Below are 14,918 nucleotides of genomic sequence, written 5' to 3'. Positions count from 1 at the left end.
AACCTTCTCTGTGTCTTGCGTCACCATCAAGTTCGTAGCTTGCGCACCTGTCTGCCGATAAACTACTACCGTGGGTATACCCCAAGGTAGACTGCCGACCAGCTTTCGTCGACATGCACGGTATCTAGGATTGCTTTAGCCATTGCCGATTCTATCCATGGCGTGGCAAAGCATTTCAATGGACTTCTATGATGGACTGCCAACATCTGGGTGTAAGAACTGCATACTGGTTATTGTGGACCGTCTCTCCAAGTATAGCCATCGTGTTCCTCTTGCACACCCATTCACAGCTCTGACAGTAGCAAAGGCGTTCGTCGCCAATGTCTACCGCCTACATGGGTTGCCAATGTCCATTATTTCAGACCGTGACAAAGTTTTCACCAGTCGGCTGTGGCAGGAGTTTTTCCACCTCACCGGTGTCACACTCCAGATGTCTTCCGCCTACCACCCCCAATATGATGGGCAGATGGAACTTGTGAACCAATGCACGGAGACATTTTTACGTTGCTTTGCAATGCATGTCCATCAAAATGGATCGACTGGATTTATCTTGCCGAGTTTTGGTACAATACTTCATGGTACTCTTCACTTGGCTACTCCCCATTGTACTCTATGGTCACCATCCTCAGCATTTTGGGATCTTTGAAGACGTGGGCGTCACATCTGTGCCATTGGAAGATTGGATCAGGGAAAAGTCTCTCATGAATACACGTGGTCCAGCTGAAAGGTCCTTGTTTGGTTTTGGTAATTGAGTGACAACTTAGGTGGACTAATAGTGTTTATGTGAGATACACAGGAGATTAGTCCACAGGTGATGATGTGATGATGGAGGAGCTCATTGCACATGAGACATGACATGGAGTCATATGACCAAGGTGGAGAAGATCAAGATGAGGCTTGGCTTGATGGACCGGTTGCAAGAGTGAAGGGCAAGTCGGAGGCTTTGAAGCGAGGGACCGCGTGTGACGGTGAAGCTTGAGCAAGACTTGGCGCCGATGGACTGAGGCAACGGTGAAGAGCAAGTGAGGTCAAGATCGATGAACCAATACGGTCACGTGATGATATGAAGTGGATCATATCATTTGGTGATTGGTTGGTGCATGTGTTGCATCAACATCGGAGGAGATGGAATGGAAAGCGCAAGGCAAAGGTATAACCTAGGGCATTTCCATTTCACCGGTCATAGGTGTGTAGAGAAGTTTATGACTGGATTTAGGATAGATGGCCGTACTATCAAGAGGGGCAAACTTGTTTGCATATCGGTCATCTAGTGCCACTTGACCGATCTAACTTTGCATACGTGTTAGGATCGAGTGGCATGGCAAGTTGAGAGGCTAACTCCTTTGGTAAAATGTTTGTGAAAATGCTAACACACTTGCACTTGGTGGTGTACACTTGTTGGTGTTGGCACACTTTACAAAGGAGGTGGAGTTCCTAGGGTTGAGAGGGGTGTGGGTTTTGAGAAAATTAAGTGCATATTTTCTATTGCGCCGGTGGGAAATTTGGAGAAGTCGCGGAAGTGTTTCTCAGTAGGAAACACTCACCGGACGCTGGCCTTTAGCGTCCGGTGTGCTGTCCGGTGCAGACAATGCCTGGCCCAGCTAGGGTAAGGCACCGGACGATAGGCACCGGACGCTGGCTTGATCGTCCGGTGGTGCGCGTCCGGTGTGCGAGCGTTTTGCGACCCTCTCTACGCATGGGTCCGGTGAGCACCGGACGCTCAGGGTGCGTCCGGTGGCTTGCGTCCGGTGACCGTGCGAGTTTGCGGAGCTCTCTGCGCATGAGTCCGGTGAGCACCGGACGCGTCCGGTGTGACGCAGTTGAGCTTCCGGTGGTGCTGTGCAGGCGCGCGTGTGCAGTAGCCGTTGGAGGCAACGGTCGAGTTTAAACGGCTAGTGACACGTGGCGGTCAGCTGAGCACCGGACGCTAGGTGTGGAGCGTCCGGTGGCTCCCTGTGAGCGTCCGGTGCCCACGTGTTTTGCCTAGTGAAGGGGCAACTGCTAGTTTAGCCCTTGGGGCTATAAATAGAAGTGGTGGCGGGCCTTGGCTAGTGTTGAGCACCCTTGGGACTTAGTGTCCAAGCTTGGGGAGTGCTAGTGAAGCCTCTAACTCACATGTACTTGATAGTGATCATCCGATTGTGTGAGTGAGCGATTCTAGTGCGTTGCATTGAGAGATTGCATCGAGTGGCACTAGGTGTTCGTGTTGCAAGCCGGTGGTGCTTGTTACTCTTGGAGGTTGCCACCTCCTAGACGGCTTGGTGGCTTGTGACTCCGTCGAAGCACGCAAGGAGATTGTGCGGTGCTCTGGAGAAGAAATTGTGAGGGGTACGGTGCTCACCCCGCGGGGATCGCGAAGAGCAACTCTATTGGATCGTGCGTGTCATTGAGCTACCTCACTTGTGGGTAGGTTCTTGCGGCGTCCTAGTGGGGACGAGGTTCGTGTAACACCTCTTAGCCGCCGAACCACCAAGTGTTGGTCGACACAACGGGGACGTAGCTTGGTGGCAACCAAGTGAACCTCGGGAGAAAATCATCGTGTCAACTTTGTTCTTCCCGTTGGTTTGCAAGTCCCTAACACAAGCTTGTATTTACATTCATATATTTGTGCTTGTGTAGTTGCTCTTGTAACTAGTTAGCTTGTGTAGCTTGCTAGTTACCTTCTTGCTTGTGTAGCTAGAAGTAGTTCCCTTGCGTGGCTAATTTGGTTTGTGTAACCTTGTTAGTCACATTGCTTAGTTTGTGTAGCTAAGTAGTTTGCGCTCTCTAATTTGGCATTGGTTGCCTTGTTATTGAGCTTGCTAGTGAGCTTAGGCTTTGTGCGCTTTGCCTCACTAGTTTGCGTAGGAGCTCCCCTGGTTTGCAAAGTACTAGTTGCATAGGTTTGTGTGACCTTGCTCCTAGAATTGATTAGGTGAGCTCTTGCTAAGGTAGCACCTTGCTTGCTTGTTTAGAATCTTTTCAAGGTGCTAGAGAACTTAGATAGAGGGGTGTAGTCTTGGTTAGACCGATAGTTTTAATTCCGCATTTGTTTCGGTTAGCCGGCGCAATAAGTTTTAGAAAGGACTATTCACCCCCCCCCTCTAGTCCGCCATCTCGACCCTTCACCAGCAGCACCTCGCCATGGCTGAGAAGAGGATGAAACAATAGGCTGACAAATCTCGCTCAAAGCGGAAATTCGCACTACAGCCATATGTACAATCATCTCTGGCTCCACGCGCTAACCAAAAGCTGGTATTCAAATTCTTGGCCCCCTTTCAGGTTACAGCTCGTGTGGGCGACGTCACGTACAAGCTTCAGCTACCGGAGACATCTGCCATACACCCGATGTTCCACGTCTCCTAACTCAAGACGGTCGTGCCCACAACCCACACCGTGGCGGATCTCCCACAGTCCCTTGACGGCATGCAAATTCCACTGAAGATCCTGCAACATCGTGTTCGTTCCACCGACAACACTATCATTCCTCAGGTGTTGGTGCAGTGGTCTTATCTACTTCGAACGCTGGCAACCTAGGAGGATACTAAAGCACTATGTCAGACTTTCCCTCGTGCTCCTGCTTGGGCAAAGCAGGCCTTCGACGGGGAGGGGATGTCAGCACCTCTGCTGCAAGGGAACATGATGACGGCATCAGCACCTCTGCTGCAAGGGAACATGATGATGGCACCAGCCAGGCAGAGGAAGCTGAACCCAGGAGAAGCACCCGCACACGGCGTGCAAACGTGAGGGTCACAGAGCACAAGTTGGAGTGAATCCAGTTGGACACAGCTACATCTGTGTGGGTTCCGTCGAGTGGGCCAAAGGCCATGTATAAAGACTAAGAGTGCAGAGAGAGAGAGAGACAGAGAGGGAGAGGGTAACAACTTTATGAACTAGAACAAATCTAATGCAATCCTTCCTCTGCCCTCCTCTTGCGTGTCCTTTCTGCTCGCCCCAACTTTTCCCCCAATCTTCCTAGAATCCTTTCCAATTCACTGCCCATCTTTCAATTCACTGCCCATCTTTATGATGCTAACAATCACAATCCAAAACATGTTAGGGTTTTGATCCAATGCTGAGAGGGCTTTTGGGCGTCTTGCAGCTTCTCCCAGAATTGCGATATATCCTGTGGTATACGTGGCACCACCACTGGTCTAAGTGAAGATATTCAACAACAGTCAATTTTCTTCCTTCTCCCAGTTGGTCTTTAGACACGCCACCAAAGCACCGACTAGCCACAAAGGCAAGCTTCACCTGCTTCCCTTCTTGTTACATTGACGACGTGTCATGTGTCCCCACTAAAAAAGGTAAGATTCACTATAGTTCCCTTCATGTTACCTTGCCGATGTGCCCATTTAGCCTCTTCACCAAGCGTCCACTACAGAGCTTTTCTCCACTCAAAGGAGTCCTCCGTGTGACCACTCATGTGTGATGGAGAGTTGCCTACAGAGATTTATTCCCTGAACTGTCTACTCTGTTTCTAAATACGAGTCAACAAAAAAAGAAAACTTTTGACACTGGAGGACAACAGATGTATATAAGAATGTGAAAAAAAGGGAAGCTTGAAATTTTTATTACATCCGGATTTACTCGAACTCTCACAATTGTTAGCATGCAAAGATACAGTATATATACATGAAAATCAACGGCATAAGGAAAAGGTGAACTTTAAAAAGAAGAAGATAGCAAAGCTGAGGCAACACATGATAGGGACTACTGACAGGAAACATACATACAAAGGATGCACATGTGTATTGTCTTTGTTTTGCGGAATAGGGTGACAAAAAGAAACCCAGCAATGGTGGTAAAGGGTGGTTACCGCAAGATCATGGTGAAGTGGTCGAAAAAAACAATCAACCCTAATGAAAATAAGATTTGGAAAAAATATAACAAAAAATTGACACAATGGCTATGAAGTTGTCTCGGCTAGGCGGACTGAGCGTGGAAGCAAAAACTCAGCAAAGATAGGGAAGTGCGACGATGGATAAACACCATCTATATTGTCATTTATGACCTCACAAAGTGCAGGAACCAGTGGGCGTCCTCTAAATAGGATCCAGTCAATATGCAAGTCCTGTGTCTGTCGATCCCAGCAGAGGCAAAGAGCTCTAAATATTAATTTAAGAAATTCTAGTGCACCTTGTTTCTCCCCTGCAACAGAACATTTGTTTGTATAAGATTGCTAAAACAGATACTAGGATAAGCAACTAAAAAAGAAATGCGGGTATAACTAAAAAGATAACTAGTTATAATGGACGGATCTCAATATCGCCCATGGAGCATATTAGTACAAAGTCATCATGATACACAAAGTAAATATTGCAAAACTGTAACCTATCACACTTTTTTCAAGAAGCCGATTAGGTAAAAGCCAAAAGACTAAAATTTGATTTATCCCAACATGAACTGAATAAACGATCAAGTAACATTGTCAATTCATTCTTTTCCTCAATTGCAAATTTTATTTTGGCATAATAAATGCAAAATTTTCATTGCAATTTTACAATGGAAACTGGAAAAGAAGACAGCAGAAACTAGAAAAAAAAAAGACCTAAATGAAGTATCGGGGGCACCTTTAAATCCATGATATGTGTGTATTAGTGAAACATTTTTTCGCACTCGAGCATTTGGCCAAGCATCTCTCATATCACCAACAACACCATGTTCTCTGTAACAACATAACCAAGAACTGAGTCAACTGAAGGAAATTGCTCAGTTATTTCACTGAAACACAGAGGTACATATTAAAAATATATAAAAGTAGCAAATAATATTTAGATGTGGTTTAGGGTTTAGGGTTTAGGTCACATAAAAGTGTTATTAGTAAGTTTATATTTACAGTTCCTATCAAATGGTTAGATTCCCATAAACATCTAGTGGAAGATACTTAGAGAAAGTAATGGCCCAAGAGGTGTATTTGAGACCCCGACGATATGGTTCATTGGGTTAACTTCTCTATGGATCCAACAAAGCAGTCAAAAAAGGCTATTTAAAATCCCAAATGGAGCAACAGCACCCACTCCATCCGCAGTCAGTATTGATCAATGCACAAATGAAAAATGTGAAGGAGGGTGTGAAACCCATTCTCCAAGAAGACTGAAGCATTTTCAGACAGTAAGTAGTCATCCATCCATTCAATTACCACCTTTCTTCTCTTGAGCAAGAAGGTAAAGCATATCAAATGTGTTAATTAAACAGTTCAATGATGTAGTATGATAGTATCAACCATTGATTTTTCCTAATTCCATACTAGTTGAGTGCCCATTTGTTGCTATGACAAAAACATACGTTATATCCCATGACATATAACCACACTGGCGAAACATATGTAAAATCTCATGACATGCAACCAATATTGAAACTGGACCCGTATCAAGCAGTCTGACACTTTTGTTAGCGATTTTGGGACGCTATTGGGCCTTGTCCACAACGGACTGTATTGCAGATTTAGTAAGTTAGAACAGATGTACTGCAGAGTGCAAAACACTTTATTCAATATAAATATAAACAATTCATTCGTATCAATGCTTATGTTTGCGCCTTTAATTCAAAATACGTATTCAGTTCAATATGATCTCAGCGCTCTTAGAGCAGCCACAACATACAGGCATTGCCACCGATGTATGATAGTATCAACCATTGTTTTTTCCTAATTCCATATGTCATTGAAACATTTGCGTATCTTACAAGCCTTCTGACCAATATGTTTCCAAAATAGCCAAAGTATTAAATGCAAGACTTTTCAAATTGTTAGAATTAATCCTTCCTTTGACTGTATCCTAGTTATATGCGCCACCCACAGGCTGGCTAGGCCCTTTGGGCTACCTCTGTACTCCTATATATATGTAACCCTTCCTGTATTCTATAATCAAGTATTCTAAGCCTGTTGGCTTATCCCTCTATCATGGTATCAAAGCGGTGAGGTTTTTGTCATAGCCAAATTAATCCTTCCTTTGACTGTATCCTAGTTTGGCTGCACCATCAAAACAGTACAGTGTGACAACGGCCGTGAGTTTGACAACTCCACCTCTCGTGCGTTCTTTCTTGCCCATGGCGTTTCCCTTCGTATGTCTTGTCCTTATACATCCCAACAAAATGGGAAAGCCGAGCGCATGATTCGCACCACTAATAATGTCACCCGAACTCTCCTCTTTCAGGCTTCCATGCCTCCTTCCTACTGGGCTGATGCTCTCGCTACTGCTACCCTCCTCCTCAATCGGCTTCCCACCACAACGCTGCACATGAGCACTCCTTTCTTTGCGCTCCACGGCACCCACCCCTCTTACCATGACCTCCGTGCCTTTGGATGCACTTGTTATCCCAACCTCACCGCTACCACTCCCCACAAACTTGCTCCACGCTCCACTCTATGTGCATTCATCGGCTACTCGCCCGATCACAAGGGCTACAGGTGCCTTGATCTCACCACCAACCGTGTCATCATCTCTCGGCATGTTGTTTTCGAAGAAACAACATTTCCTTTCTCCCTCCGCCGATCCTCACCTCCTCCACAGGAGCTCGATTTTTTAACTAACGATGACCCCCTGCCAGTTTATCCCTTACCTGCAGGTACCCCCGGACCCGCTGGCACTCTGCCAGCATCCACTCCTCATGCCTGGGCGCCCCAGCCATCACCACCAGCCACCTCGTTGGCTGGTCTGGGCACCCCGGCGTCTCGATCGCCTCCACCAGGCTTCCAACCAGCCACCTCGCTGGCTGGTCGGGGCACCCCGGCGTCCCGTTCGCCTCCACCAGGCTTCCCCCAGGCACCTTCAGTGCCCCCGGACGCCTCTGCAGTGCCTCTGGTGCCCCTGGCACCTCCTGTCCAGGAGCCCCCAGTGCCTCAGACTCCCTGTCAGGCGTCCAGCACACCTCCAGAGGAGGTGCCAGCGCCTCAGGCACCCTGTCAGGCGCCCAGAACACCTTCAGCACCTCCGGCTCCCTCCTTCAGCAAGCCTCCTGTCACCCGAGTTTACTCCAGGCGCCCTCCTGCATCCAGCTCACCTCTTGAGCCCGCTGCGGAGGCTCCTCCTCGACGCTCCAGCATTGTTCCTTCCCCGCCGCGCTATGTCAAGCATGGCCCTCCGGTTCCGACAACGGCTGTCCCCATCCCTCCGGTCGCCAACTCCCATGGCATGGCAACCCGTGGGAAGTCCGGGTATCGGCAGCCTCGTCTCGCCTTGCATACCGAGGCTCTGTCACCAGTACCGCGATCATGTCGAGATACTCTTGCCAATCCGCACTGGCGTCAGGCCATGGAAGAAGAACATGCTGCCCTCCTGGACAACCACACTTGGGATCTTGTCCCTCGCCCGGCCAAGGCCAATGTGGTCACTGGAAAATGGATTTTCAAGCACAAATTTCATGCTGATGGTTCTTTGGACAGATACAAGGCTCGTTGGGTGCTTCGAGGATTTACACAGCGCCCCGGTGTTGATTACGACGAGACATTCAGCCCCGTCGTCAAACCAGCCACCGTTCGCACTGTCCTCACCTTGGCACACTCTCGGGATTGGCCAATCCATCAACTCGACGTGAAGAATGCTTTCCTCCATGGGACTTTGTCAGAAACTGTCTACTGCTCTCAGCCCACTGGGTTTGCTGATCCTACTCTCCCAGAACATGTCTGCAAGCTCAACAAGTCCCTCTACGGGCTGAAACAGGCACCCCGTGCATGGTACAGCAGGTTTGCTACCTATCTGCCCAGTTTGGGTTTCACTGAAGCCAAGTCAGACACCTCCCTATTCATATACCGACGCGACACCGAGACAGTGTATTTGCTTCTTTATGTGGATGACATCGTCCTCACTGCCTCCTCCCAGCAGCTCCTCATCCGTGTGATTGCTGCCCTGAAGAAGGAGTTTGCTATGAAAGACCTTGGTCCCTTACATCACTTCCTCGGCGTGGCAGTTCAGCGACACAGGGACACTCTCATCCTCTCACAGCGGCAATACACCCTGGACATCCTTGACCGACATGGCATGAGCGGCTGCAATCCCTGCTCCACCCCTGTCGACACTTGTGCCAAGGTCTCTGCCGATGCTGGCCCTCCTGTGGACGATCCTACTGCCTACCGGAGTCTCGCCGGAGCACTCCAGTACCTAACATTTACCCGTCCCGACATTGCATATGCCGTCCAGCAAATATGTCTTCACATGCATGATCCCCGAGAGACTCACCTGATTGCTGCCAAGCGGATCCTTCGATATCTTCAGGGCACCATCAGCTATGGCTTGATCATTCCCCAGTCTGCTCCGACTCAGCTCACCGTTTACACTAATGCTGATTGGGCCGGCTGCCCGGACACTCGCCGCTCCACCTCTGGATACGCTGTGTTCCTTGGCAGCAGCCTCATCTCCTGGTCGTCCAAACGGCAACCCACTGTCTCTCGGTCGAGTGCTGAAGCTGAGTACCGTGCTATTGCAAACGGTGTCGCCGAAGTTTCATGGCTGCAGCAACTTCTCCAGGAGCTGCACCACCCCCTGAAGACTGCCTCCCTTGTCTACTGTGACAATGTCAGCGCCGTCTACCTCTCCACCAACCCCGTTCAGCATCAACGCACCAAGCACGTGGAAATTGACCTCCACTTCGTCCGTGAACGGGTCGCCATTGGTGCTGTCCGCGTCCTTCATGTTCCCACAACATCGCAGTACGCCGACGTCTTCACCAAGGGGCTCCCCTCCTCTGTCTTAATAGACTTTCGCTCCAGTCTGAATGTTCGTTCCACCGACGTTCCGACTGCGGGGGGGTGTTAGAATTAATCCTTCCTTTGACTGTATCCTAGTTATATGCGCCACCCACAGGCTGGCTAGGCCCTTTGGGCTACCTCTGTACTCCTATATATATGTAACCCCTCCTGTATTCTATAATCAAGTATTCTAAGCCTGTTGGCTTATCCCTCTATCACAAATTTTGTAAGTTCTGCTATTTAAACTGGAATAATTCCTGAAGTTTGAATGCTTACAATATCAAGTACCTAGGAACTGCATCGTAGAAGGTTGTTGGTGTGCATTGCAAGGATGGGCTGTGTTCACAAACTGTTGGGAATTGGTGCAAGAGGAAAAAGTATGTGTTTTTTTACAAAATTAAACAAATGTACTTCCTATTTGTAGTTTTACCTCAAAGGCTGGTTTGAGCATACATGAATAACAGAATAAAAATAAAATCCTTGCAGAACATACATGAAATGGTTATATGTGAAATGACATGTTAATTTCAACAAAAATTCAAATCCTCCACCAAGTTATTACCTGGATCTGCCAAGCAAAAACCGCCCAGTCATAGATTCCTTCTGCGTATTGAAGCCTCCACAATAGATAACAGGCAAATTGGGTGGCAGCGACGCTATATGTTGCCATGTAAGTAAAGCACTTCTTCGTCGAGCACGAGGGCTAACTTCATCAAGATTTGTATTTACGATCTGGAAACTGAATCCAGGTGGTTCTAGTCTTTTGAGTTGAAACGTGTGTACATCATGTTAAGGCAACAATCTTCAACTACTACCAAGATATTAAGAAAACAATAGAACAATAGAGGGCAAGAAAAGCATCGTTTTACAGGATATTGCCCATGTTGCGATGCAGGGTGCGTTTGCTCCCCATGAAATGCTTCCTGGAACTGATGGTGATTCCGACAACCAAAAAGTGCCACCTTCAGTAAGCTCCACCTTCAATAAATGCATGGAAGTTCATATCATCTAAATGTGTACATTGTTGTTTCTTTCAACATTTGGGACTATAAAAGAAGGATGGATATGTTTTGAAGTGCAATGAGATCATTAGAGAAGAGTGTACAGAAATGATTAGCCAGAAATGTCTAACCTTCTCCTTTTCATAGAATATTGTGCAGTATTCATCAGTGTTGTCCTGTGAGCCTTTTCTAGAGATTCCAAACTGTTCATAACCTAGATGAGAGCAAAAGCATGTGCATTCAACTTCTTGATACATGTCGATCAACTCATAAAACCCATTCTCTTTTAAGTGTCCAACATCGTATGCTTATAAACTTGTATCTGTCTAACAGGTACGAACTACAGGGGTAAACTAGTATTTGTTTAGGGACTAGACAGAAATACAAAATTTTTCTTTATGTAGTAGAAGATGGTGGGGTAGGATAACAGTATTTATAGAGGTTTGGATAACAAGGATGCTGTTTAGCTGTCTATCCATGCAGTACTCCCTATTTGACATTTGTACCCAAACTTGACCCCCCCCCCCCCCCACGACGCCTCAAAGGGTGTTAGGTGATTTCCCAAACTCTACATGGTATAACGGATCTAGGTCCCCTTCTAGCTCCTTCCACTGCCCTAGTTTCTCTCGCATGCCACCGACTCCACAGCCGTGTGGACACCCACCTTGTGACGCCCTGTGTGTGTGTGTGCTTCTTCCGCACGCACGCCAGCCGCCTCTAGGCGAGATTGCTTCCGCGCCTCCAACCAAGGCGCCGTCAAAATAGAGCTAAAACAATGATACTTGGGTCTACAAAGATCTTTATTTCTACAAATTAATCCCGAAATATTTAACCTGCATTTTTTTCTTGTGATGGTTTAGCACTAAGCACTAATAGATTGAAAAAAAATTAGGGCAAGCCTTTCTAAAAGGAAAGCTAATACAAGTACGATGATGATTGAAGAGTATATATATGCTCTTATAAGGCACATCCGCACTAGGATGCATTTATGATAGTCTATTTCTTCATGTAAGGTATCCACATCAGCCAACCACACAATTGACTAACATTTCAATTCTCACTAAGTGCAATTACTACTCTTCATGCTATCCACATCAGCTACTAACATTTCAATGTTTTCATGCAAGTCATCCACATCACCACCCAAGCAAGCCATCCCCATTAAATGCAAAAGCTATCCACATCATCTCCAGTAAGTACAATTACAAATTTTTATCACAACATGCAAGTTATCCACGCGATACTATTTGTTTGGACTTTTTTTTCTCGAAAAACACAGGAGAGCTGCGCATCATTATATTAAGAAGAGAAAAAATGGGGAAGAACCCAAACAACGCACCCCAGGCCAGCCAAAAAAGCCAGCGCACACACTCACACTAACTCACGCCAACTCACACGACTCCCCAACAACTCTCTATCCTTAGGATATAAACGCGCCTGTGTCTGCAATACTATTTGTTTGGACATCATATCCTCCTATAATGCGTTCTATAATATTCGATTACCCTTTTTCTATTGGGTTCTTCCATTAGCTTGGCTAGGTTCCGACTAGATCTGGATATGCCTAACCTATGCAATTATGCATGCAACAATTTATTTCTAAAACGGCTGCATTACATAGGGTTATCTTTCTATTTATGCATAAACTGCATCAATATTATCAAACAGTAGCCAAGTCAGCAGGTAAGATGAGTAGAAAACAGTGCGGAGTGAATGAATTACCCGGCAAGCATTGTTGTAGGTAGTCCAGTTGCCATCTTAAGCCTGCATACAAAACCCACTATTTTTAGCCTACAAACGAATACAATAAAAACCTAAAGAAACACACAGAAAATGTGACCTATGACAACAAACAAAAACAAATCCATTTAGAGCATCTCCAGGAGCGTTTAAAAATTGGTTCTCTATATCTTTAGAAAGTCCCATCCAATATTCTGGCTCCAACATGCATCTCCTCTCCAGCATATTCTCCAAACCTGGTTCCCTATATTCTAATTTTTGGCAACGTAGGCAAGCTACCAATTGTAAAAGGATTAACTGAAAGTGTACAATCATTTCAAAAAAAAAAATCATTCAGTACAGATGCAATAGAACTGAGACCAGAATCAGTGAACAGGGATTCACTACACTGCAGACTAGATAGGCATTGCTCAATCTAACAGACTAGTATTGCTCAATAGTCAATCCAAGAGACTGCAGACGCATTCACTACACTGCAATGATTTTGACACAAAACAATAGACTAGTATTGCTCTTCAGCTATTGCCAGATAAGGATGTTCAGGAACAGGCTGGAAGGGCAGCAGCATTCAACGATGGTGTGGTCCACAGCAGGAGCAGGACTTAGCATGCGGGGAAGCTGGCCCTGCAGTGGATTGGGAGCAAACCTTGCTCTCAACAAGTGGAGAGAGAGACCTCTGGATTTGGGATATTCCCTTCAAATTTGTATTAGACCTTCTTTGGGGAACTGTTTGAGGCTGTTTTTAGCTCCAAATTCCTAAATCTAAGGATTCAGATCCATTTAGGATGTCCCTTGGAGTTGCTCCCAAGCAAGTTCGTGCAGGCTAGAGCTGAAATCAGCCAGGAATTAGCAACCATGCCGAAGTGGAACACAAATTCAAGAACTACAATCCCACTCATAGGAATTAACAACTACAGAACTTAGGGCCTGTTTGGTTCCCCTTGCTAAATTTTAGCTAGCTAAAATTATTTTAGCTACTCTTGGATGACTAATAGAACTAAACTATTTTAGCTCCTTTTAGTCAATGTGTTTGGAACTTTAGCTACTAAAATGACTAAAGTTTAGCTAGCTATTAGCAAGGGGAACCAAACAGGGCCTTAATCGAGTGAACAACTCCTAGAGACATTAGAATTGACCAATTCAGGTAGAGCACCTCTTTGCCAATAAGGGAAAAAAGAACGGAAATATAAAATCTAGCTCAGACTAGCAAGCATCAAGTTCAGTTCCATCCCTAGTCTGCCGCGACAGCACACACAAAATCAGTAGCTACTTGCGCTTTCCAACCAATCAATTGAGTACAACAGATGCGATAGTCCAGGCTCCCATGATTTGTATCACCACCACCTACCTTGCTGGGTGCACAGGATGGTGGGAGAGTAGCTGGTGATGACGCTGACGCAGATGTCCCGGCGCTTCTCCCAGCTGTTGGGACTCTCGCTCGGCTGCTCGCCTTCATGCAGGTTCAGCGTCATCACTGTGATCGACAGGCTAGTCATCTCCTCTTCACTCCCTCCGTCCCACCGCTTTTCCTGAGCGCTCCGCTAGGAGGAGCAGGTTGGTGACGGCTGGCGCCGGTGGTTACCGGAGGCACCCGTCCGAGAGCCGCCTCAAGCCACCGCAGCTAGGCTAGCCGCCGCTGACCGCTGCTGCGGCGACGCGGTCCGCCCACCGCCACTAACCGCCGTGGAGGCGAGAAGCACCGCCGGAAGCACCGCCGGAGATCCGATCCACGCCGACCGGATGGAGATCCGCTGCACGCCCGCCGGATTTGGTTGCCACCGAGAGGGGGCAGGCTGCGGGCTCGAGCTCTGCGCTGGGATGATTGGGCCTTTTCTTTTTTCTGTCATTTCATAACAGCATCCACGCTATACTCGTCCATTTGGAATGCCCGAATTTGACGCGGAATCCTTGGGTACGATAGGATGAAAACAGATGGAAATGGTCGAAAAGCTTTTAAATTATTTTCTATTTTTATATTTAAAATATGAAAACGAAAATAAAAATAGTAAAGTCGAACACGAAAATAAATTTAAATTTATGAAATATCAAAAAATCAGAAAATGAACTAATTCGAGTGTATTTATGTCGAACACGATTAATATACGAAAACTTAATACGAAACATCCATATGTAGTAACAGGTGCATGACTAAGGGTATGTTTGGTTCCTCTTGCTAAATTTTAGCTATCTAAAATTATTTTAGCTACTTTTGGATGACTAATGGAACTAAACTATTTTAGCTTATTTTAGTCAATGTGTTTGGAACTTTAGCTACTAAAGTGACTAAAGTTTAGCTAGCTAAAATTTATCAAGGGGAACCAAATAAGGCCTAAGTATATGCATCAAGTTCAAGTGCATATAACAGTTAAAGAGTGCATGATCCTTGGAATTAGATATTAAATACAATAGGCCACACATAAATATAAGTCTACACAAGCAATTAATAGCTAGCAGGAACACAGCCAGCCACTAGTATAAAGAATGCAGCTGCATGGTGAGTAGTCTGTAAT

General features: G+C 46.3%; 1 protein-coding gene across 1 annotated transcript; it reads right to left on the bottom strand.

The window, feature by feature from the left end:
- Positions 4,518-14,276, bottom strand: LOC8085758. Its single transcript, XM_002446153.2, has 7 exons — positions 13,757-14,276; positions 12,391-12,432; positions 10,800-10,882; positions 10,544-10,645; positions 10,230-10,444; positions 5,553-5,647; positions 4,518-5,130 (listed from the first exon to the last, which is right to left on the bottom strand). Exons 1-7 carry the CDS (start codon positions 13,902-13,904, stop codon positions 4,889-4,891), a joined length of 927 nt encoding a protein of 308 aa, XP_002446198.1. The 5' UTR covers positions 13,905-14,276; the 3' UTR covers positions 4,518-4,888.

Source organism: Sorghum bicolor, chromosome 6 (assembly GCF_000003195.3).
Source record: "Sorghum bicolor cultivar BTx623 chromosome 6, Sorghum_bicolor_NCBIv3, whole genome shotgun sequence".
NCBI lineage: Eukaryota > Viridiplantae > Streptophyta > Magnoliopsida > Poales > Poaceae > Sorghum > Sorghum bicolor.
Note: the sequence above shows the minus strand (reverse complement) of the source record. Positions and strands in the feature narration are given on the sequence as shown.

Coding starts and splice junctions, on each gene's coding strand:
- LOC8085758 (XM_002446153.2), bottom strand. CDS start 13,904: ATGACTAGCCTGTCGATCACAGTGATGACGCTGAACCTGCATGAAGGC. Junction 12,433..13,756: donor CATCCTGTGCACCCAGCAAG/GTAGGTGGTGGT, acceptor TTTTGTATGCAG/GCTTAAGATGGCAACTGGAC. Junction 10,883..12,390: donor CCTACAACAATGCTTGCCGG/GTAATTCATTCA, acceptor GCTCTCATCTAG/GTTATGAACAGTTTGGAATC.